Source organism: Aplidium turbinatum, chromosome 2, assembly GCF_918807975.1.
Source record: "Aplidium turbinatum chromosome 2, kaAplTurb1.1, whole genome shotgun sequence".
Taxonomy (NCBI): domain Eukaryota; kingdom Metazoa; phylum Chordata; class Ascidiacea; order Aplousobranchia; family Polyclinidae; genus Aplidium; species Aplidium turbinatum.
The window spans coordinates 22,912,662-22,938,915 of NC_137473.1; the positions used below are offsets into that span (position 1 = coordinate 22,912,662).

At 39.7% G+C, this 26,254-nt stretch overlaps 1 protein-coding gene across 1 annotated transcript; it reads right to left on the bottom strand.

The window, feature by feature from the left end:
- Window positions 1–660: 660 nt before the first annotated feature.
- LOC145788434 (zinc finger MYM-type protein 1-like) lies at window positions 661–2,649 on the bottom strand. The gene has a single exon (XM_082600200.1). The coding sequence runs from the start codon at window positions 2,647–2,649 to the stop codon at window positions 661–663; it is 1,989 nt and encodes a 662-aa protein (XP_082456326.1).
- Between the last annotated feature and the right edge of the window lie 23,605 nt (window positions 2,650–26,254).

Below are 26,254 nucleotides of genomic sequence, written 5' to 3' on the forward strand. Positions count from 1 at the left end.
TCTATAAAAAAGGAGACCTAAGCAATTGCAGTAACTATAGACCAGTTAGTCTTTTGTCTTGCTTCTCAAAAATCTTAGAAAAAGTCATGTACTCAAGATTATACTATTTCCTTGATCAGCGTAATTTCTTTTACACCCAGCAGTTTGGTTTTAGACATAACCACTCCACGAACCAGGCTACTTCACTGCTAACCAACAAGGTCTATAAAGCAATGGAAAATAAAGAAGCAACCCTTGGCATCTTCCTAGATTTATCAAAGGCTTTTGACACAGTAAATCATGAAATACTTCTGACAAAACTTTATCACTATGGTATCAGAGGAACCAGGGCCTCCGAGAGAAATCAGGACTGGTCGGGAAACAATACCAAAAATGGGCCCCAAAAATAATTTTTAACAAAAATAAAAGCAACAAGTTCTATCTAGCGTTACATGTTTGTCGGAAGCTAAACTTAACATACTTTTCTCAGTGTAAGATTGAATTTGTTCAAACTTCCGAATTTAACAAAGTATCGATATGAAAAAAACCTTCTTTGCACATGAAAGTCTTCAAAAATTACTCGATTACACTTGCAGCAAACCTGAGATGTTGCCAACTATTTGCCGACATAAAATTGGAACCACACATAATAAAAGCAAGGAAAATAGCTCAACAAAGCGTTCAATTCAATCCTTTCCGGACCTTTTGCGAAGCAAAGTTACGGATTACGGCATCAAAAGATAAAGATTTTGCAATGTCTGAATTAATGCACAACATACATAAGCTGTTCAAGCGGTTTTCAGTCATAGTGGAGCGTAAACAGTTTTTCACAAATTTCAGTGTACTAAATCCACGTTCTCCAGTAGCAACTGTTGGAGGTATGCATAAAAAAATTCTCAAAGCAACAAATATATTTGGAAAAACGTTTCGCAATTTGCAATCAATGATTTCCTTGAGCAGAATTCGTGGGGTGGTGAGTACTGGTTCGCAGCTGAAGTTTGCAGCGTAGCTTCCTTTCAAAAGTACCAACTCATCTAAAATATCAAGAGAAATGTCATTGTTATACAACTTTTTTAATTTCGTTCCACATGCCCGCAACTGCACATCAGACATATGATAGAATTTCCATAGAACTTCAAACGTATCAACAACATGTTCGAGTTTGTTGATACACTTGTCAATTCCAACAACTAGCGAATCCATTACAACATAGAATATATTTTGTTTGAATGATTCAGCTGGTGAAGCGGAGTTATTGGAGCGTTCTGTCCTCAGAGAGGGAAACTCTTTTTCTTTTAAATTCATAGATGCTGCAACAACTTTAGCTTGCGAGTAATACTCTTCCCAGCTTTCTCTAACTTTGAAAAAATCTTCCTTCAATTTTATCAAATTCATCAGCTGATTGTCCATTGAACAATCTTTTCGCTGTATGAATAGATTAGTGGAGTGAATCTCATTTAGGACTGTACTCCAGATAATACAGAGGAGCACAGATTTGAAACTGTTCAAGTACTTCAGCACTGACTCAGCTTCCGATCTAGCTCTCGGTTCTAAGTTGCTGTATTTAAGTAAGGTCTTTAGAGCTTCAATTACAAAAGGGTAATGCAAAGCAATGGGTTTGACTGCATCGTGCCTTGACGACCATCTCGTAGTAGAATTCCTTTGCAAAGATAATGGGACACATTTCTTTAGAATTTCCCATCTGGCTGGACTACAACTGAAAATAACATACAATCGATCAATTACTCCAAAAAATGATATGACATCTGGACAACACTGTACACTATGAACTCCAACTAGATTTAAGCTATGACATCCACAAGCAGAAAATAGGCAGGAAGGGTTTAATTCCTTTAATCTTGCTTGGACACCTTTAACCTTCCCAGACATGTTAGATCCATTATCATACGCCTGGCCAACGCAGTTTTTAAAGTCAAGGTTTAGTTGGTCAAGCAAAAATAATACACGATTGGCCAAAGCCGCACCAGTTTTCAAATTGAAGCTATCAAACAACAGAAATCGTTCAGCGATGCAGAAATCAGCAACAGCTTCAGATTTTACATCTTGAAGCATTTTAACATATCTTAACACGAGAATGATTTGTTCTTGATGTGAAACATCTGGAGTAGCATCTACAACGATGGAAAAATACTTAGAGCTACGCACTTCATTCAAGATTTTGTTTCGTACTTCTGCGCCACAGAGGTTGATAAATTCATTTTGAGAATCAGGAGAAAGGTAGTGAAATTGCAATCTTTTATTCTGGCTTCGAGCTTCTCTGATTTTATTTGTATGTCTAGCCAGGACAGGATCGTACTTGCTTAGCAACTCAATTAACTTTAAAAACATGCCTGAGTTTTCATCTCCTAATACATGCGACTTGCCAGTAAAAGATGCACCGCTTTCTCCCAAAAATAAAATGCAATCCAATCTTCTTTTTAGTACTTCTTCACAATTTCTTATCTCGTCTTGTACTTTTTTTAAAACCAATGTTTCTATTGGCCCCGTATTCTGCAAAATCTTCGATTTCCATTCAAGATAAAACTTTCGATGTGCCAACGTTTGCTCGTGATCTGGAATTCTATCTTTTAGTTTCGTCCAGCCATTGGTAGTTCCGGACCACCCAGAGCTCTTTGCAAGATAAGGGATATTGTGATGATCACCAGGCATTGTCAGAAAACAAGGCAAACAATAAAATGCATTTTTCACTTTGCTGTAACACAGCCAGTCTCTCACTATTAACTCTCCGTTAGGAAGCTTTCTTCGCAATAAAGCTCCAGAAAACTTTTTTCCGCTGTGATCAGTTGAAACGCTTTCTGCGCAAACTGGAATGTGACTTTTACTTTTTAAAAATGAGATGTGTTCTATATTTCTTCTATCAAATAAACCAATGTCTACACTATCATCTTTTAGCAAGGAAGTAAATGTTGAACTTTCTTCATGCTGTGGATTGTGGTGCAAAGTGTTCTGCGTTGGTGAAATATCTGTAAGAAGTATTAATGCACTTAGTAACTTTGCATCTGAATACAATCAATATTCTGCTATGGTATAATATCTAAAAGCAAATTGTAAATGTTTACAACGGAGCCTTTTTCTCCACTAGGGCTACATTGCCTGCTAGCCAAATGATTCACAAACAGTAGGCTAAATTCCAATTAGGTTAATAACTTGATACAAACTAAATCTTCCTGATAACAAATTAAACCTTTAGCAATACTGTCTAACAATCAAAATCATAAAAGACACCTTTATTCTGTTCACTATCAGTTGTTTGAATAGCAATCCCCCTTTGAATAGCAATCCCACTTACCTTTGAATAAGGTAAGTCTCACGAGCCTTATTCAAAGTGCGAACGATTAATTGCGAACTGGTGGCTTTGGAAACATTGCTGCCAAAAAGCGTTTAACAAGCAAGCCTTGCTTTCCTCGCTAGAGCGAGCGAGCGAAAGCGACACCGGCCTAACTTTTACCAGCCTTTTTAGATTTTTTTTTAAAGTCAGTTAGATAAATAAATAACTAGAAAGTTTAGAAAATAGCCTAAGTCAGCTAGATCAGTGGCCCCCTGCTGGGAACCACTGATCTAGGCGAGTAGTTAGCTTTTTTTCCCTCCCTAGATTTTTTTTTTTTGGAATCAGCCTTTTCCCCTTAAGGGAATTAGTTGATTGCCACGTAGAAAGATCAGGTGAGAATAGCCAGTTAGCTACAGCGAGTCTAGACAGTACGTGACCAGCTTTTAGGGTGTGGTCAAGTCAGAATTTAGCTGAACTTTCCTTCAGAAGGAAGGTTTGAAACTGTTAAAGCTTGAATTTCGGTAAGTCCTTTTGAATTTATTTCATACTTACCTAAATAAACATCCTTAAACAATACTTACTTCATGATGGGCGATTCTAAGGCCAATGAATTCAAGTATCAAAGAACCTTGGTTGTGCAAGCATCCAGCCAGACCTGGCTTGATGTAAGCACTTTCATCAGTTTCTTTATGCAAGATGGCTTCCTTGCAAAGTATGGAAAGGAGCTAAAAGCTGTGCGTGCCGAGAGCCTGCGGCAGCACATTTTCACCGTCACGTTCTCAGCTTCTGAGAACGAAACAAAATCCTTGTTGATGGAACAGCTGGCGCTAGACCATCAGTCACCCGTGACCTATACACACAAGGAAGTAGGTTACGTGATCAAAGTATGGCGACCGATGCCACCATGCGACGTGATCACATTATATCCAGTGCCGGGCGAGTGGCATCTGGATTTAATTAATGAGTTTGCTTGCCAAGCAAACTGGGGAAATGTTTACCAGATGGTTAAAGGTAAACACAAGCAGCACCCCACCATCTGCAACGAGTTTCTGCATGTGTACCTGCAGAACACTAAACTCGCTAACATCCCAGAGAAAGTGCAGATGTTTGGTGAGTGGATATCCATCACCAAGCCTGGAGAGGGACATTTGCCACTCTGCCAAATATGCAAAGTCCGGGGCCACCTAACTTCCAAATGCCCCACGAAGCCGAAGAAGACCCAGGCCAACCCACCTCGAGACCGGGAGTCCAAGGCCGACCCACCCCGAGACCGGGCGCCTAGACAACCCAGGAAACAAGGACGCTCGAGAGAATCCATAAACAGAAGCAACGAACTCTTCTGCCAAAGATCAGAGGCCGCTTTCCTTGCGAGACAGGCCGAGAAGTCCAGACCGCGTTTTGCTGCATCCAGACCAAAAAAAACGTATGTGTCAGATTCGTCGCCAACCAGGCAGCAGCTCGCCTGTCATGTGTGCCAATCAACAGGCCGACACAAACCTGGTTGCAATGCAAGAGAAAAGTTCAGGGAAAAGAGTAGGAAGAGAAAGAACCCCCCCACGAGCGACGATGGCTTTATCACCGTGGGCAAAGGAGGGAAACACAACCCCAAAACCTCCATGCGCAGCATCTTCTCATCAGATGCTGAGATAGTGGATAAGCCCATGTCCAACACAGAGTCCAAGACATCGACTCCAAAAGAACCCTTGCTAAAGCGGAGATCGATTGCCCAACCAGCATCTCCCAGGACGACGAATCTCAGAGACCACGACGCATCCCACGCCAGCTCCAAGGATGCGTCGGTCTCAGTTGACAATGACAACTCGTCAACTGACTCGGAGTCCGTTTCTTCGAGAGAGTCTACGCGGGCTGAACTGACCGGGACCTCTCCTCTCCATCCAAATGTCTTCAGTTCGGTGGGTGAGCTCACGGACTCAGACGGCGTCCCAGCCAACTACACGGTCTAGTCCAAAACTCTTAAACTTTAATCTGCTTTTTCTCTATCTATAATCATGTTCACAGATACGGAGAGTGACGATTCGGACGCCGGACTGGGCAACCTCAAGGTTGGCTCAATGAACATCAACGGAATATCCAAGAAATTGCGAGATGTCAAACAGTTCTTTACATCTCACAGACTCTCTGTACTGGCAATTCAGGAAACACACAGAATCCCCACCGATCAACTCGAGACGTGGGCTCAACACAACAATTACATAACATACGCGAACATTGAACCTGACAGAACCCACTTCCGTGCGGGGACAATTTTCGTCATGAAGAAAGACATACATGACAGATCCGAAATTACACACCACACCATAGTACAAAATCGAATACATCACCTCAACATCAAATGTGGTAAAAATAATATAAACATATTCAATGCATACCTTCCGCAGAGCAACGGAGAGAGAAAGTCATGTTTTGAACTGCTCTCCGAGGCTATGCTGGAATATGAACATCAACATGTGGTCTTACTTGGTGATTTTAACGTGATCCTTGATCCGTTGGACACTGCTAAGCCGCAATTTTTCTTCACTACACCGGATAAAACAGCACTTAGAACATTAATACATCACAACCAATTGACAGACATATTCAGACAAGAATATCCTTACAAAAGACTGTTCACGCGCCAAAACCACAACAGTAAGACCAGGATAGATAGAATATACATAAATGAACATGCACTTGAAAATTATCATAACATCAAACATGAATACTTCACATCATCAGACCACTGCACATTACCAATAATTCATCTCCAATATCAACAACACACCAAATGGGGTGAATATTCATACAAAATCAATAACAGCATATTAGAATATGCTCACGTCATAACAGAGCTCGAAACGGCTTGGGAAAATTGGACTATAAACGTACCACAAATAGAACCACCAGACATGCTTATAAGGTGGGATCATGGCAAGAAAATGTTGAAAAATCGACTGATTGAACTCTCGCAAGATGTCGCACTCAAGCGTAGAGAAGATTACAATCAAGCGAAAAATATGCTCCACACTCTGGACGCTCATCCGGACCACGTCCTGGAAGATCGTCGCCCGGAATTCTTGGAGAAAATCAACAACTTCTACGATTATAAAGCAGTCGGATCGCAAATCAGATCCAGAACTATCCCAACTAGCGATGAAGAGCCATCTAAAAGCTTCTTCAAAGCAGAGGAACAAAATTGTAAAAGTACCTCTATCACTGAGATACACGACGCAAACAACACAACTCTCACCAAGAAAGAAGACATTCTCAAAGAAGTACACAGCTTCTACCACTCCCTATGGGGTGTAAAAGACAACATAAACTCTCAAGAACAAAACAACTACTTAAACATTCTTGGAGAGGCCAAAATTGAGGAAGACGCAGCTGAACAAGCGGAACAGCTGATCAGTCTCAAAGAAGTAAAAACCGCCATCGATTCTCTTAACAAGGATTCTGCACCTGGATCAGATGGTCTCGGATCATTATTCTACCAAAAATGCTGGCATTTCATGAAACACGACATTCTAGAGATGCTTACAAATTGCTACTTGAGAAAAACAATGACTCCCTCAATGAGAGAAGCAAAAGTGAAGTTAATCTTTAAAAAAGGTGAAAAAGAAAAGCTCAAAAATTGGAGACCGATCTCTCTACTCAACACTGATTACAAGATCTTGAGTAAAATCCTTTCCAACAGACTCACACCCATGATCACAAACCTGATTTGTCCGAATCAGAAATGTGGACTACCGAACCGCAGAATAGAGCATGTCACAATGAACATACAAGCCGCCCTGGAAGCATCTCAAACACAACACAGGGACTTGTACGTCATGATAACTGACTTTGAAAAAGCATTCGACAGAGTTAGTCACTCCTTCCTCTATGGAATCTTGAAGAAACTCGGAGTAAAACCAATAATGATGAACTACCTGTCTTTGGTATACAACAAAACAAAAAGCAAGATAGAAATCAACGGAGCCTTAACAAAACGAATCAACGTCAAAAGGGGCATAAGACAAGGTTGTCCCCTCAGCATGCTCTATTTCATAATCTGTGCCGACGTGTTGACCCGTCGCATAGAAAAAAACCATCTGATCAACGGTTTTCGCTTTTCCAAGCTGACAATCAAAATCCAGCAATATGCGGACGACACTACATTCATCACAAGAGACATTCCATCTCTCAAAGAAATCAACAGAGAACTAGCCATCTACCAGACGATGTCCGGCCAGAAAGTGAACCAGGGAAAGACCCAGATCCTGGCGTCCAAACCGGACCTGGCCCAAAGAGCTCAGCAGCTCTTTTCAGAAGCTGCGATCTTGAACAACGTCAAGATCCTGGGCATCTGGCTAGGCACAAACAAAACACAACTTGACAAGATGAACTGGCAGACCGCCATCAAGAAAACTCAAACGATCGCCAACATCCACAAACCACGAAGACTCTCCCTCTATGGAAAGATCTCGATCATCAACACTCTATTGGTACCCGTCACTTTGCATCTCAGTAGAGTGCTGATGCCAACGAAACAACACATCAAAGAACTAAACAAAATCCTATTCGACTTCCTCTGGTATCCTTCACCATTCGAACAGCTCCAGAGAAGCAAGACGTTTCCTCCTGTCAAAGATGGAGGCATCAACATGGTGGACATCCAATCAAAATTTCAAACAAGCCGCATCGACAGAATTCGCCACCTCTTCTCACTAGAAGACGCCACCGAAATCTGGCACGAATGGGCCATGTTCAATTTGAGTTACAGAATGAGACACATTAATCCTCATCTGTTCTCCAACAGCATTCCGCATGCCCCAATTCCAAACGAAATGTATGCGGACATCTTCAAGTCCTTTTGCAAACTCAAAGGCTTGAAACACGACTGGGAAAACACTTCCTACAAAAATATCTACATCAATCTGAAAACGCAAAATGAAAAGAAAATTGACAAGATTGATGAAAACGGAAAGAAGATCCCTTGGAATGAGATCCTCTTGAAAAACAAGGGAATCAAACTCTTCCTTCCACCTCACCTATCCTCCATGTCCTTTCGGATTGCACATGGAGGATACAAATGGGGAGATTTTAATAGATCAATACACTCCGACAGAAAAACAAACTGCAAATTCTGCAGAAAACCAGAAGACAATGTGACCCACGTCCTCACCAAGTGCTCCTTTGCACAAGGAATATGGGAGCGCCTGAAACAACAATATCTTGGCCTAACCAAGGAAGACATAGAAATAACAAAGGACATGATCCTTTACAATCAACTCCCTGGAGGACAAAAGAACAACCCGATTCTTTTGACCATGATGAATGTCGCCAAGCACACCATCATCCAAAAGAAGAAATCTCTGGACATAGGCGACACATATATACAGGACACAAAACGGTCCACCATTCAAGCCCTGTGGGTCATCATGACAAAAACGAAAGACATAACACAAAAGCATAACATTCCTTTGTCATCTGACATTTCTACTCCTTCCAAACCTCCTCCTACGGTCAGAAGAAAGAAGAACCAGTCTAGATCCACTCTTCAACCGCCCTCTCAGTCGTCCTCGGTGGTAGGGATGACTGATTGCAGCGGTGGATCTCACTAGCACAGTACGGTCGTAGATCATCTTTGAAGAAGTTTAGACAGCCAAGGGCGTAACAACCCACCTTTAACCCGTCCCTCTCACTCATCTACAACGGCCTGATGCCGAAAGAGTGATTGCAGCGGGAGATCTTTAACCGTCCCTCTCCGTTGTCCCACTCGCTCTGGGATGACAGGATTGCAGCGGCCCATTCCAAGACGACTCTGGGGTCAGCGAAAGCTACCCTCTCTCTGGCCGCTCCTCTCTGGCATCTCCGCCAAATGAGGTGTCAGACTGCAGTGGCCCGTTTCCTCCAAACAGGTGCCCTTCTTGAAGCGGGCAACAAGAAGATACACACACACAAACAATCTCAAATAAAATTAAAATTAACTCTCTACCAAAATGCGCTAGTTCTTGAGCTTGACCCGCCATCTCCTAGACTGCTCCGAGATCAGCAAGAGGAAAGTTGAGACAGGCAGATCAGCTTGAGGCAGCCACTAACCAAACATTTACATCCACAGATTACCATCTACCGCGGTGGGTCCCTTCGGTCGTAGTGAGTCCCTCGCCTCCCTGGTAGGTATCTTCCATGTAAGTATGGTGTGCCTGCTGAGTGTTTGGGTGTGTGGACGGCTCCCGGAGCGGACGCACTAATGATGAGACAGGAAACAAATCCATTCCATATGGACAATTTGTAAACCTGCAAGATGTAGTGGTATCCATCTTGAACTCTGAGCGTTGCGCGAAGAAAGTAAAAAAAAAAAAAAAAATTTCAACATCCTCAGCAAGACTAACAGCAGAATCAGTCTTTTCATTGGTGACAGCCACATCAACTCTTTCAACAATAGAATCTTTTGAAGTTTGACTGGTTGATGAGATTTCCACTTCATCTATAAAAATAGGTTATCTTTAATAGTTTAGTAAGCACACAGTGGCTGTTTGCATGTGTGGGGAAAACTTAAATGTCAGTAATAGGCATAGCCTAGGCTATGAATTGTAGGCTACAGTAATAAACCAAAAAATATCTGTAGAGCTTATCTTTACAGCTAAAGTCACCAGTTACAAATCATTCATATTTATATCTCTGGCAAGTTTATTTGTAAAGAACAATAAACATATATCAATCATAAGCTAACATGCTCTACTGTATACTGCAGAATTATCCAAAGGTAAGTTAAAAAAATAATTCAGAAGAAACAGGACATTGTTAGATAACTGGTAGCCAGTCAATGTAATTGAAAAGTTGATTATATTAAACTCATAAAGCTAAACAACTATATAATCCTACTGTAGTCTACTTACTGAAAGCTGAACTTCTACTAGAAGCATCAACAAGAAACTTCTTAATTTGACTTTTTTTCAGTATGTCTTCCAAAGCTCTTCTCTTTTTTCGCTTAGTCGATCCACATTCCCACTTTTTCATGACTTTATTGAGACAGACTACACTAAATTCTTTATGGCTAAACAATAACATATAGGCTTACTCATGTAGGTAACCGTTTAACAAACTGATACCTACGTACTAAAATATTCTGCTACTTCACACAATCACACTAAAGCTTCCTCTGCAGTGAACTTTTCTTTTGAGTTTTAAGTAAACACAAGCAAGCTGGTTAGCCTATTATAAATTTTCCATACGACTTGCAAAGATTTGGGATATGGCTTTAATGTGGATTGGACATTTTAAAACAGAATAAACTTTGTTTAGGCCATTAATACAAACAAACACAGCAGGTGCAATTATAACAATTTTAACACGTGCGATGCAAATTTTCAGTTACCTAGCAACACTGCCATAATTGTTGAAGACATGTGTTTCTCAACCAAACCTTGAGGAAAGGACGGATAAGCGGAGTAGAATGCAAACAACGGAGAAGAAATTCGTTTTCTCCAAAGATATTAGAAACGACAATTTCATATTTATGTACAGTACGTCAGTACTGTATACTCGGGACTTGGTTCATTTGAACTACGTTTAGTATTAAGTTGGTAAAGTTTTATTTTAGAAGTAAAAATAGGCCCCCCTCAAAACTGAAAAAACGAAAAACTACTCGTTTTTCCTTTACAATGTTATGCTAGAGGGGAAAGTAGCCCGACTTCCCCCCCTCTGGGAGCCACTGAGAGGAACACCCCTCCAGTGGTTTCGAAGCTACTTAAATAATCATTTTCAGACAGTAGAAATTTCTGGTAGTGTTTCAACTCCATTAGAGACAAAGTGTGGTGTGCCCCAAGGTTCTATTTTAGGCCCCCTATTATTCATAATTTACATTAACGACTTCCCAAATTGTTTAAATTGTACTGATTCTATAATTTTTGCGGATGACACAAATCTTCTGTTGTCAGGTAAGAGTGTGGATAAATTGCATGAAGCGGCCAATACAGAAATGCAAGAAGTTGTCAAATGGCTTGTAGCAAATAAATTATCACTCAATGTAAACAAAACAAAGTACATGGTATTTGATACTAACAGTTTACGTGCGAATAAGTGTAAGCAAATCTTAAGTTTAAATGATCAACCAATTGAGAGAGTACAAAATATCAGTTTCCTTGGCCTGACTCTGAATGAAAATCTTTCATGGAAACCACACATGCAACATTTGCTGCAAAAGCTTCGAAGGAATTTTGGCATAATTACCAAGATTAGACCCTGTCTTAATTTGTCAAATTTGATCTGCTTATACCATTCTTTAATTGAAAGTAATCTGAGGTATTGCATTACGACTTGGAAATATGGCAACGAAGGACTTATACAAAAACTTCAAAAAATCTGTGACAAATTTCATCGTATTTTCCGTCCCAACAATGATAGTTGTAGCAAGATCCCGATATCAGTTGAGCAATTGTTCAAACTGGAAATTGGTGTTTTTGTGTTTAAATTTCACAATAATTTACTACCAGATTGCTTCACCAACCTTTTTAAATATGTCAAAGAGGTTCACAGCCTGTCTACAAGAAACCATGATAATGATTCTCTAAACATTCCATACTTCTCAAAAACGCTTACTCAACATTCAATAGAATTCACAGGTGCAAAAACATGGAACGAATTTCCTTCTTCAATTAGAAAGACTGATACAAAGTCACTTTTTATTCACAAACTAAAACAACATTTAAGCAAAACGGACACGCAATAGAAAGACATCGTAGAAAGGCTTTCTTGCATTCTTGTGAAGATTTTAGTAGAAATCCGAAATTATTTACAAAAGATTAGGCTTATCTAACAATAATATCGATTGCTTGTGCTGTACTTTTATGTTTGTAGATATTAACAGCAAACGTAGTTCAGTTCAGTTCAGTTGTTTTTATTTCTGACCATCATATCAAAACAATACACGTCAACATAGCAAAGGTCGAGAAAAGGGTAGAAGCGACAAAACGCGAACGTTAAAACGTGCTTGTCACCGAAGTAAGTTATTGAGTTGAAAAAAAAATTTGGCACGGTCGCAACACCTTCAGAAAAATTTAAGATATAAAGGGAAAATAAAAAAAGAAAATGTTACAAAACTAAAACAATTAAAATTTAGGCTATAGCTTTATTAGCCCACATAGCTTTAGCTGATATATTTTAAGATTTGTATGGACAGTTGCTATGAAGATCGGCCATGGTGTGTTATCAAGAGTGCTGATGGTCGTAAGGGGAACACGTCTTGATGCGTTTAGCTCATAGCAAAAAAGAGCAAGGCAGGCAAAGAAAACCCCTCAAAGAAATCCTACCACGGGCAAAGCCATTTCAAGCGCAATGCACCATAGGCCTTGCACGACTCACAAAATAGATAGGCTATAACTTGACGACATTGAAAACAATGACAAAAACAAATAAAACAAACTAGCAAGAACAACATCATCATCTTTCGGAAATTCAATTTTACCCAGGGAAGTTATGTCTTGAAGATATCAAGCGTGCTTTGATAAAAGTTGCGTTGATAAAGCGATAATTTTAGACCCCAGTCAGCTAAACTCGTCACCTCCACACTGATTCAACGTTGGCAAACGTTGAATTAATGCAAAAACGACAGGCATCGCCATCTGGGATGTAATAGTGGCATGTCACAGTAATATGATAAATTTGGGTTACCGTATGTTTTACACGTTAAACCATAACAAAATAGAAAAAAAAAATCCAATTCGGCATGTTAGAAAAATAGATAAACAATCAGACAATAGCATGACGATCCAGTCCAAGATATTGATATACAAACAACTGGTTGGAGCACATGGCCATCGCTTCACCGAAAGATGGCGATTGGTCGGAGTGGATGGAAAACTTCTGAAGACTCTGTAGAACTTCTGTGGACAAAAAACACAAGAACCAGAAGGCCAGTAGGTGTACTAACATTCTAACAACCTTACTATTTTGCTAATGAATCTACACACATTGGCCTATCATTTCTGGGCAAAAAAAAAAATATATATATATTAGTATGTTTGGTGCATGTAATACTTAGATAGGATCAATTTAAGGAAGATTTAGCTTGTTCATTTTTGATTTAAAGCCTTTTACAGTTTTGCATTCATTTCTTATAGTAGGGGGAAGCTTGTTCCAAACTGTTGGCCCCATGTACCGTATTGAAAAACAACTGAACTGAACTGAACTGATTGTTTGCAAGTATTAATTCTGCAATATATCGGAATATAAGGATAATTACTTCTTGTTGTTAAACTACTTGCTCGTTTACACATAATTATATCATTGAATGTTGTGGGAAGTAGCTTTTTTGAATATTTAAACATGAAAGTTGCAATCTCTGTAGTTTTCATGTGGTTAATTGATTTTAAATTGTTGAGTTCCATTACACCTTTTATGCTTTCTCTGCGGTCAATGTTAAATACAGTACGAAGAAAGTTATTGCATGTACGTTTTGTAGCTTTTGCAATGTAGTTTTGTTTTCATGACACCATGTTGAGATACAATATAATATCTGACTCTCAACTAGAGAATGGTAAATGGAGAGAAGTGCTTGTTTGTTTAGGAAAGGCTTAATTTTTTTTGTCACGCAGAGTGTTGATCTTATTTTTTGAAGCAAGATTTCCATATGAGATTTCCATGACAAATGCTCGTTTACAATTATTCCCAGAAACTTTATTGAGGCAACTTGTTCTATGTTGTTTTTTCGAATATTTAAGGGTGGGTTGCATGATAGTGTCTTGCTTCCTTGACTTGAAAATAATATATGTTTGGTTTTGGTGACATTTAGAGACAATCGATTTGTTGATAGCCATTGATCTATGCATACAAGCTCTTGATTTGCCAAGTCATATACAGCAGAAACGGTTTTATTTTTATATATAATGGTGGTGTCATCTGCAAACATAATTGCAGTTCCGTGTTGAAGGCAGTTAGGAAAGTCATTTACATAAATCAGGAATAGAAGAGGGCCTAAGATAGACCCTTGTGGGACACCCAAAGATATGTTGTTAACGTTAGAAAATAGTGTGCCATTGAAAACAACTCTTTGTTTTCTATTACTCAGGTAACTCATGAACCAATCATAGGTCACGCCTCTTATTCCGAAATGATATAATTTAGCTAGCAATATTTTATGGTCGATGGTATCAAATGCTTTAGATAAATCAAGAAAGATTCCTAATGCAAGATGGTTGTCATTGAGTATACTGGTGATACTTTCTATTAGCATTGAAGCAGCATGGCTTGTGGAATGATTTTTTCTGAAACCAAATTGATTGTTATAGAAAAATGTATGTCTAATTAAAAACGAGTATAATCTGTTGTACATGATTCTTTCTAATATCTTTGAAAAAACAGGTAGTAGGCTGACTGGTCTGTAGTTGTTTGAATCTTTGCAGCTACCCTTTTTAAAGATAGGTATCACCTTCCCCAACTTAAATGAATTTAAGAATTTTCCACTTGTTAAAGATAAGTTAAATATATGAGTTAAAGCATGCAGTATATTGTTTGGGGTTGACTTTACAACTATGGATGGTATTTCATCGATGCCACTGCTAGTTTTTGCTGGCATAGCATGAATAATATTGTTAATTTCATTCAAAGTAGTTTGATAAATATAAATTGTCTCAGAGCATGGAGAATCAAGATATGTTGAAAATATTGTATTTGATTTGGGAATTTTTTTTGAAAGGGAATGGGCAGCACAGGAAAAGTGATCATTGAAGTGATTTGCAATAGTTAATCTGTCAATGACTGTACTATCATTTATTTTGATGCCATGGTTAGTCTTAGACTGGGATTTACCTAATAAATTGTTGAACGTACGTAATACTCCATAACGTAATACTCCATAATCAACACGACACGTCGCAAAAGGGGATGAGAGCTTCATCAACACCATCAGGACATCATCATCTACCAGCTCATCCATTCCATCACCCACCAGGACAAGAAACAATAACTTAAACTGGATATCAAACCTCAATCGTTTTAGGCTACTGTGTGATGTGCAGTCTAACCATAGAAAGAGCTCAACACCTGCTCTCCTGGGCCACATTGAAACGGGCTTTTGCCTGAGGATGGGTTTCTTTTATGTCCGGTTTTCTTTCTCCATCCTATTATTATTATTATTATTATGACTGCTCATCCACATCAACATTGGAACTGGCAAATTCAATCCACAACACTTTTCATCAGGCTGTCATTCATTAGGCCTACTACATGTGTGCTTCTCTCTGTTTTTGTTTTATTTTTTGCTATTTGTTTTTTTTTGGGTTTTGTGGCCGTGCTAACTACTGATATATAGCCTACTACATAATTTTTCATTCAGGCACGTTTTAAACCTTTCAAGGTTTTGCCACCTTTTCCCGTTCGTTAACGTGCTGGTAGGTTTATATCGATTTTTGTAGTTAGTATCTTTTTCGTCCCGGACGCGTTAATGACGAAAAATAAAATGATTGATTGATGATTGATTGAAGGAACTTTTGCTAGAACAAGCAAAAGAACAAGCAGAAGCAAGCAGAAGTAGAACAAGCAGAAGCAAAAGCAAGCTTTCTACGACGATGTAATTCAAAAATTTATTGCACAAACAAGAAGAATCGAATTATGCTATAGATGAATTTTCCTTCTGTAGTCAAGGTGTTAAACATTTTCGTTTTTACTAAGTAGGCCTAGTACGGCGGATAAAAGTACAGCCGACCAACATAGTAATCGACTTTCTTTTCTTGTTTATTATCGAGTTGCTTTGCTATTGTTTAATTCGCTTGTACATTTCTCAAGGTGTTGCGACCGTGCCTAATCCTTGCATGAAGTAAATCATTTCCATCTCGAGCACGCTTTAACTTTCGCGTTTTTTTCAGACTCCTGCTGTGTTATGGAAAGTAATATTGTTCGTTTTGATGGTCGGAAATAAAAACTGAACTGAAGTATGTGACTTTAGAAATGCAACTTAATGTTTGATATTATTAAGTCTTTCATTCAATAGGCGCTGTCAAATAAATATCTATTTTGTATTCTTCTCCATTCCGACAACATTATTTTTGTCAGTTCTGTTCATGTTCAGAATTTGTGCTAAAAATGCTCTCAGAACGCACCAAATTCAATGTTAATTTTAAAAAATTTCTGGGGGAGGCCCCCCAGCCCCCCCGCCGTTGCTTTGCCGTCACTGAACACCCTGTCAAAGTGGTCACGGTACGCCACTGGTAACGTCACAATCGAATATTTTGTAATCGGCTAGATTTTGGTAGTTAGGCCTACCCCTTTTCATTCTCTTGGAGCAATCACTGTTGTATAGCCTACTGTTTTAGTGGAAAATACCTAAATTATCATTTCACGTTCGTTATTGCTTTTAATTGCCACGAGCGGCATTATGGTAGGGCTACCATACGTCCTCTTTTAAGAGGATTTGTCCTCTTTTTCCAAGAAAAATAAATTGTCCTCCGAGGACACTAAAAAATGCTCAAATGTCCTCTTTTTTGACAGTTTGGGTTTTCATGCTTACATTTTCAACGGGATTATATTGCTTGATGACGTTTCAGCGACGGCTTGTAGGCTGTTTGTTTTCTAAACATTTCGTATAGGCTACCTATACCAATGTAACATGCTGATTTATATATTCTACAAGAAATTGGTTCATATGTGAAACTGTTGTTGAACATTCATTGCCTGGTTATTTGTAAGATATTAAACGACATTAGGCCATGCACACACTTCCACAAAAAAAATTATTCTTTTACTTACATACGTTTTATATTAATACAACGCTTGTAGACAGGGGCGCCGGAAGCGGGGGGGCAGGGGGGGCGGACGCCCCCTGCCCTCAATTTTTTGCAGATGGAGGGGCAGAGGGGGCAATGCTGCCCTTTTAAAGTCATGTAAGCTACTGCACATTTTGCAATATAACAATTTCTGCTATTCGCTTTTAGACTAATTATAATCTTTCATTTTTGCCTCAAAATAATATACGGTATATAGGCCTACGGCACAAAATTTTGCAACACATGTACAGGCCTTAAAAGTTGTTCCCGACAATTATTCACCAAATCAAACGTCATATAAAACCGTTATGGTCTACTTAACCTAGCTGGCATCTTACGTCATGGAAATTGCTAGAAAATGTCTAAATATTGCACCATCGGTTGTAAGACCTGATGAAATATTGCATCACTACCTTTGAACACCGGTTTGAATTGCGTGACAATGTCTTTCGTTATGACGTCACAGTACTGCGTACGTGAGTTTGAGATATTGAAAATTATTTTCGTCATTCGTAAAATTGTTGCTTGAAAGTGAGTCGCAAATTTAACTGTTTTGCTTATTGCTTGCTAGCTGGACAAATTTTCCGTCTTTTATCCAAGTAATCTGTTCTGTAGTGACAAGTTTTAGTGGTGTACGGCGTTGCATTCCATTTTCGACAGCCAGGTGGCTAATTTTACAGAAATACAATTTTGAATAGACGTTTCAAAGGAGTGTTTCTTTTTCGGTCATTACATACAGACGAACGGATTCGGGAATCTTATGTTACAATTTTCCCACGAAGAGATTATGGTTTACCGCTGTGACCATAAAAAATAAAAGACGTGACTTGTTAGCTAGTAGGCCAAGAAGCACTAGAAGCACATAAAAAAATAAAAGACAAAGTTGTTGGTTGGTAGGCTACAGAAGCAAAGAAATAATAAAAGAAGATCTTGTTGGTTGGTAGTCTACAGAAGCAAAAGAAAATTAAAGACTTTTCTTCTCAGTTGGTACTGAAGAACTTCAAGTTAATAATTAAAGGCGTTTCTTTGTTGGTTCTGAAGAAAAAACAACATTGACATTCATTTGAAGAAAAAAGATTAAAGACAATCGATCTGTGCTTGAAGATTCAAGTGGACGAATCCAAGCAAGTTTTGTGGAACTTTTGGACTTCCTTCATATACCCTTACATCTACGGTATTGTGCATTTAAATTCTTTTTTGTATTTTTTACGGTCTTTGCAGTTAAGTTTTTCTATAACTTAATTTTGTGTGTTTGTGTAACTCAATTTTTTAATTGTTAAATTTAGCCCCAACATTTAATATGTCTACACTCGGTGGCGACAGGGACTCGGCCGCCGTCGACTCGACTGAGTTTAAGCCTAATGATGTTCTTTGCGGTCGGGCAGGCCATTCTGGGGAGGGACCCAGTAACGATGAGGCTAAGTCAGTTCTAGAGGCTCGGCATCTTAGAAGGGATATTTTGACTCAAATTGGGGAACTTTCTGTAGCCCTAGGTTCTTTGAGTGATAAGCAGGAACTGTTAATTTTTCGATCTAAGTTCTCTACTTTAGAAGAGGAATTAAGGCATTTTCATGCTCTTTTGACTAAAATTTTTAACTCTGCAATCTTGGCAGAACTTCGTGATAGGGTAGATCCCGAATTTAACTCGTTGAAAAATAACTTCGAACAAAAAGAAAGTGAGTTCTCAGATATGTTAGATGCTGACATACATCCTGAGGATAGCGCCTCAAATGTAAGCACTAGGATGTCAAGGAGCTCGTCACGAATAATTGCACAAATTAACCTACAGCTAAGACGAGAGGAGCTCCAGATACAAGCCTCGGCCTTGCGAGGCTTGTAGAGCTGCTGAGGCCGAAGCGAGAGCTGCTGAGGCCGCCGCAAGAGCTGAGTCCATACGAGCTGAGGCTGCCGCGAGAGCTGAGGCCGAAGCTAGAGCTGCTGAGTTCGCACTCAAAGACGCTCAGTTGAGGGCTGAACAACGTAAAGAGGTAGTTTTAGCTGAATATCGTTCAGAGTTGGGCTCCCGGCGTAGCTCTAAGAAGGGATCTTCTAGGCATTCCAGAAGTGAACATCAATCACAGTTTAATTTACATAACCTTTTCCAGACGCCTGTTCAATCTGTAAGTGGACCAGTGCAATCCACACGTTTTCAAGCTGTTTCAGGAGGTCTCGGGGCCGCAGCCAGAGATGGGCAAGATCACCAGTATTGGTGATCTTGAAGATCAAGATCAAGATCACCAAGAATAGGTGATCTTGAAGATCAAGATCAAGATCACCAAACTAAGTGATCTTGAAGATCAAGATCAAGATCGTGATCTTGAAGATCAAGATCACTTTCAAGATCACTTTTTGTGTACTTGAAAAAAAATGAAGTTTTTGGTCAATGATGTTGCAAAAAATAGTTGCTATACTGTATATAAGCAACCCGGGTAAAGGTATATAGTTGGTATTGCTAACTTTTACTTTTAACTACTCGATCGCTGGCCTAAGAATTGTAATGAGTTAGTGACTGTTGCTATTAGGCCTATCAATTGTTGACGTAGTTTGCGTAGAATCGCAACGTCACCCCAAGGCCGAGGTTAATTACAATAGTAGCCTACTGAAAAAGCAATTAGTTTTATGCTTTTTATTTATAATAAATAAATAATAATAAAGTTTAACTGCATCATTTTTTACCAAATTTTTGTCTGGTTTATGTTGGAGTTTTTATTCGTGTTACTAAGTTGTTTTAACTTTTACTGTGTTATGCAGTGTTGTACGCGTCATTGAAATAATTTGACGGCGTCAGCGTCAGCGCGAATTGCCTAAAAACTTTACGGCGTAAAGGACTGCGTAAGCTCTTAAAGAAATTGACGGCGTCAGCGTCAGCGCTAATTTCTAGCGCTATTTTTTGCCAGCGTCTCATAAAACGGAAATATTTCAACCAAGTTCAGGCTAACAATAGCTATAAATAAAGAGCAGGTATTATGTTTTGAGACTGTATTGTAATTAGCTGCTCAGCCTATTAGTTATTTCCTTGCAGAAAAACAAGCATTTCAAAAGGTTTGTCTGACAATCTGCTGCGTTTGGGATGCATATTCAGGGGCGCCGGAGCAATTTTTGACTGGATGGGCAGGAGTATGAAAAAAGGGCACTTTTGTTGCTGAAAGGCCAATTTTTTTTGTAAGTTTTAAGATAAGATATAGCGCTAATGCTCATCTATCAGCTCATTATCGAGTAATGATACAAGTGTCCGCTATACAAAGAACAATGGCACGGAAGGGCATCATGCTATTTTATAATGATGTAATATAACTTACTGTGATGGAGAATTTTGTGTCGTGAATATTATTTTGAGGCAAAAATAGAACATTATAATTAGGCTAAAAGCGAATAGCATAAATTGTTATATTGTAAAGTGTGCAGTAGCTTACATGACCTTAAAAGGGCACCATTGCCCCCTCTTCCCTCCCCATCCATAAAAAATTGAGAGCAGGGGAGCATCCGCTCCCCCAGCCCCCCCCCCGCTTCCGGCGCTCCTGCGCATATTGTCCTTTTCAAGTGACAACATGCGTTCCACAGCAGCGCTGGTTGGTATTGGTGTGTGGTATTTCAAAAACAAGTTGAAAACGTTTAGTTGGAAAGGTATCACTGTTCCAAGCGTGCTGTGATAGTTTAGCATGTATAAATCTTTTAACGAGGTCCACTACACCAACATCGCTCTTTTCAGGGGCATAGAGCTCTTGAAATAAAGTATATTCAACGTCCGCGATGCCATTCATGGATTTTTCGCTTTCTGTCTCTGATCCCTCGTTCTCAATACATGGGTGATCCCAATTTGGTGAACTTCTTCCGCATGTATTCCAAGGAGCCATTCCAATCAACGCAAAAGCCGGTAATTCGGATGAGTCGCGCTGGCCAGAATACATTGTGACACTCTTATTGTGAAACGAGATTTTCCATGAAAACAAAAAATGACGCTAAGCGCTTGACGCTTAAAATCGGCAAAATAGTTGACGGCGCTATCACTTCCGTCAACTGAAAAATAAATTGACGGCGCTAGCCTCAGCGTCAACAAAAAGTTGACGCCGTCAAATGACGCCGTCAAATTGACGGCGTCAAGGTACAACACTGGTGTTATGTCAATGTTTATTGCACCATTTACCCATCTGGCAACCTTGATAATTCAGAAGCGTATTCGCTCTGAGGATGCGCATTGTCATGGTGCGCGAAACGTCAGTAAAATTAACAACAAACAAGATGGTTTATTGCTTCACTGACGTTTCGCGCACCATGACAATGCGCATCCTCAGAGCGAATACGCTTCTGAATATTCGCTCTGAGGATGCGCATTGTCATGGTGCGCGAAACGTCAGTGAAGCAATAAACCATCTTGTTTGTTGTTAATTTTACTTTTAATTTCATCAGATGAACGTAGCAACTAGTGCTAGAAACGATAATTGTCCTGATGAACACCCAAACTTTTCAGTATTCAACCTTGATACTGTTGTCTGCTATCAAAAAAGTTCCAGAGGTTTGTGGTCAAACAAACCGCTCCATACTCAGACCGTAAACAAGTCTTGGTCTGGTTGATTTGCTGCAATAAACCACTTTACATGACCAAAGTCGGCTAGAGTCCAGATTTTTTAACACCGCCATTCTACACTTTTGAAACATCTAAAATTGGGTCAAAGAAAGCAAACATTTCTTTAAAATTCACACATGGAAATTGTGAACAAAGTTAAATCATTTTTTATTATACGTCAACATAAAGTACACGGAAGTTGACTTATTTATTATGACCAACACCGAAAACTTTTTCAATTTTGAAATGGCAACACTGACCAGATTAGATGGAGATTTTAAATCGTTTTTTGTTCGACACATACCAGATTAGCAGTGGCTTAATGTTAGTAGTCGCCACTAACTACTTTGTACAGTACAAGTTTTAAAAAAATGCCTCTATCTAGGAAGTAAACTTTAATTTTAAAGTGATCTTGATCTTATTGTTCTTCAAGATCAAGATCACACAAAAAAAAGTGATCTTAGATCAAGATCAAGATCACCAAGAAAAAAGTGATCTTGAAGATCAAGATCAAGATCACGATCTTGATCTTCAAGATCACTTGTGATCTTCAAGATCAAGATCACGCCCATCTCTGGCCGCAGCTAAGGGTGTTCCGAAGGCTGTAGAGCCAAGGCCTGTGAATTATAACCGAACTCCTCCCCCAGAGCGTGCAGGTCACGGGGCCGCCATTAGCAGTAACGCTTTGCCCCCTTCACAGTTTTCTGCGCCGCTAGTTTTTGATCGCCCAGCTACACGTAATCTGGGTGGTTGTGAGAGGCATGTCGCGTCTAATGATTTTAACGTGTGTGAGGATCGTGATCAGGCTGTGCATGTGACTGAGCCCACTCAGCCCCTTAAGGGATATAGTTTGTCTTCTCCCGCTAAATCGAGTTCTCAACAGCAGGATTGCTTTTTTGAATACCAAAATAGTAGGACGTTTTTCGATAAGGCGGCCTTGATTGGTTACGATGGTAATAATATGCCACTTATTTTCTTTAAAAATCGTATTACGGCCTTAATGGCAGCTTCGCCCTTTAAAGGAACTCGTTTGACTTTGTTACAAGCAGCTTGTGTTAGAACAGCTGCGCAAACGATTGCTAATTTAGTTTCCGACACTCCTGGCTTGTCAGAAGAAGACAGGATAGAATGTCGTTAGCTCGCTTGTCCCAGCGTTTTGGGGTTCGTGGAGGTCTTTTCGCCGAACCGGAAATTAGAAAGTATCGCTATGGTAGCAAATTGACTTCGATCTTTTCCAGTGATTTGAAAGAGTTTAAAGATGAATTGTCGCAGTGTCTGCTCTACGCGCAAGCTTATGGTCAGCGCGACAAATTGGAAGGACGTTTTGTTTTGGATTTGGCTAAGCGACTCCCGTTGGACGCTAAGCAGCGTTACCTTGACTTTTTAGGTGATCAGTATGGTGGTACTGATGAGCCTACTTTTCAGAGTTTGTTTGAATTTGTAGTACGGGAGGAAACGCGCAAGTCGACTGATTTTAGCATTATGCTAATGGGCGATTCTGGTGAGTCGCAGCATTTTAAAAAGTCTGGCAAAGGAAAATTGCCTTCATGTCCGGTTAGGCAGACGTCGGTAAAACCCCATAATAATGTGATTTCAGGGAGTTCGCAGTACTCGACTGCTGTTGGAGCACCGCGCGGTGGTGTGGCCAGACGTAGTGACATACCAGCATGTTTTTATTGTTCGTCACGTGGTCAAGTTGAATATCATTTTTTGTCTAATTGTAAAGAATTTTTGCGCTTGACACCTAAAGATCGGAGAGATGTTATTGTGAAAGCTGGCAAATGCTTGAATTGTTTGCGCCAGCATATGGTTAGGGATTGCGTTCATGCAAATAACTGTCGTAAGTGTGGGCCTAACAACGATAGGAAACACTATTTTCTTCTGCATGATTTTTATGTGACGTCACGTGATTCTCTGGATTCGATCGGCAAAGATGATGCTGGTGCCAGAGTTCCTGTGCGTTATGTTAAGATTGGAAATGTTAAAGCAGCCTTTAATCGCGTTACTGCTGCTCGTGTTTTGAATCCAATAACTGGCAAATCGAAGTTGGTGTATTGTCAGCATGATCCTGGTTCGCAGTTGACGTTTGTTTCGAGTGATTTGGTCTGCGAACTTGGCGTTAAACCATATGACAAAGCGTCGTTTAAAATGGATACTCTGGCTGGTCAGAAACCTACTTGTGCTAACCTTGTTAAACTCAACATCCAGTCGTTAGAGACGGATGAACTGTTTTGTGATATAACTTTGGTGGTTAACCCAGCTTGGGCTGACGATGTTAAAACTTTACCCCATAAGCAGGATTTAAGAGGTTTCCGTCATTTTCATGACGTGAATATGTTTCATTTGAATGATTGTAGTACTGTAGATGTGCTGATTGGCAACGACAACGCTTATTTGATGTGTGCTAAAGAAGAGCGTGTTGGTGAAAATCGTAGTGAACCACATGCTTTGCTCACTCCTCTCGGTTGGTTGGCTTGTGGTGGTAAGTCACCTTTGGATGAAAGCGTTGCAAATGTGTGCAGAGTGCAGACGTCTTCAGAGTCGGATGTCATCTCTGGCTTTCAGCGTAAAATTGAGTCTCGTGATATGGAAATAGCAGACCTGAATAAAGTCATTCAGGATTTGACGTTGCAAAATGAAACCTGTGAATTGTCTCGCAATGACATTTCGGCTAGAAAACTTGTTGAACCGAATATTAAGTTGAAAGATGGTCGATTTGAGATACCTGTACCGTTAAAGGAAGATATTGATTTACCTAACAATTTTGTGTTGGCGTCAGATAGAGCTGCTGCTTTAAGGAAGAAGGCTTTAAAACAACCTGAACTTTGTGATTTCCTTACTGACACCATGAAGGATCTTAAATCTAATGGCTATATTGAGCGTGCTGGTGAAGCAGAAAATGTAAAGGGATTTGAATGGTATTTACCTTACTTTGTTACGTCACAATTAAAAAAGCGCATAGTTTACGATGGCAAGTCTGAATTTCGAGGAACTTGTGTTAATGATGTAATGTTTTCTGGTCCTGATTTCTTAAACCCTCTGGCAGATCTCTTGGCTAGATTTCGGCTGAGTAGACTTGGTTTCGTGGCCGATATGACTAAGTACTTTTTTCACATTTTGGACGCTTCAATACGTAAGCCCAATTTTATCGAACTGCTTACGTATACAGGCAGTGCTGTTCGGATGGTGAACGAACGCCCTTTGGTACCTTTGAGTGACGACCCTAGGGATTTTACTGTCATCACCCCTGCCTCACTTTTGACCCCATACTTAGACCCATACTGTGCTGTCGGAAAACCACATGATCGTGACCAATTAAGAAGGGATTATCGGTTCAATTTGTCACTTTCTCAGCAGTTTTGGAGTAAATGGATCGATTTTTACTTGCCAGGGCTTCAGGGCCGGAAAAAATGGTTAAAAATGGCCGACAATTTGGAGCCTGGTCAACTTGTAGTGGTAGGTTCTCTTCAAGACATTGGTAAACGTGGGAAGTATCAACTTGGGAGGGTGCATGAGGTGGTCCCACAAATTAGGAAAGGGAAGCCTGTGGTTCGTAGAGCTAAAGTTGCCGTCTGCAACTATGATGAGAGTACGGGGAAAGTGAAAGTAGACTACGTGTTGAGGGATATTTCATGCCTCGCCCCCGTAAAGAACACCTAAGTGTTACGGTTTGAGCCTGGTTTTGTCTGCGGTGGCCGACACTTGTCTGAGCCCAGAACAGTCGGTTATTGTCGCAACCATTGTATATAGCGTCATTTTAGCGTGTACCTATGGTACCAATTTCATGTATCGTAGTGTATTATTTGTATTGTTGTTCATTCTTTGCATGCCCTTTGTATTTACGTGTTAACTTAAACGTGAGTGATTCAAACAATTTGTGTATCGTGTGTTTTTATTCATTGGTTCACAATTGTCGTCAATTCTTTTTTAGTTATGCCATGTCAGACTGTCATAACTAGGGGCCGCTATGTTCCCGACAATTATTCACCAAATCAAACGTCATATAAAACCGTTATGGTCTACTTAACCTAGCTGGTATCTTACGTTATGGAAATTGCTAGAAAATGTCCAAATATTGCACCATCGGTCGTAAGACCTGATGAAATATTGCATCACTACCTTTGAACACCGGTTTGAATTGCGTGACAATGTCTTTCGTTATGACGTCACAGTACTGCGTACGTGAGTTTGAGATATTGAAAATTATTTTCGTCATTCGTAAAATTGTTGCTTGAAAGTGAGTCGCAAATTTAACTGTTTTGCTTATTGCTTGCTAGCTGGACAAATTTTCCGTCTTTTATCCAAGTAATATGTTCTGTAGTGACAAGTTTTAGTGGTGTACGGCGTTGCATCCCATTTTCGACAGCCAGGTGGCTAATTTTACAGAAATACAATTTTGAATAGACGTTTCAAAGGAGTGTTTCTTTTTCGGTCATTACATACAGACGAACGGATTCGGGAATCTTATGTTACAATTTTCCCACGAAGAGATTATGGTTTACCGCTGTGACCAAAAGTTAAAACTCGTTTTTTTTTCGGCAGCCATCGTGGCCTACCAGGAGCTCCTTCTCGGCGGCCAAAATCTGCGTGCTTGGAGGCCAAAATACAAAATAAAAATAACGATAGCACAAGAAAATAGAATTAAGCTTGCAACAATGCTAAAATGATCACTTAGCGTTGTTG

What these genes read in the sequence shown, in the direction of transcription:
- LOC145788434 (XM_082600200.1), bottom strand. Translation starts at nt 2,649, where the DNA reads ATGCCTGGTGATCATCACAATATCCCTTATCTTGCAAAGAGCTCTGGG.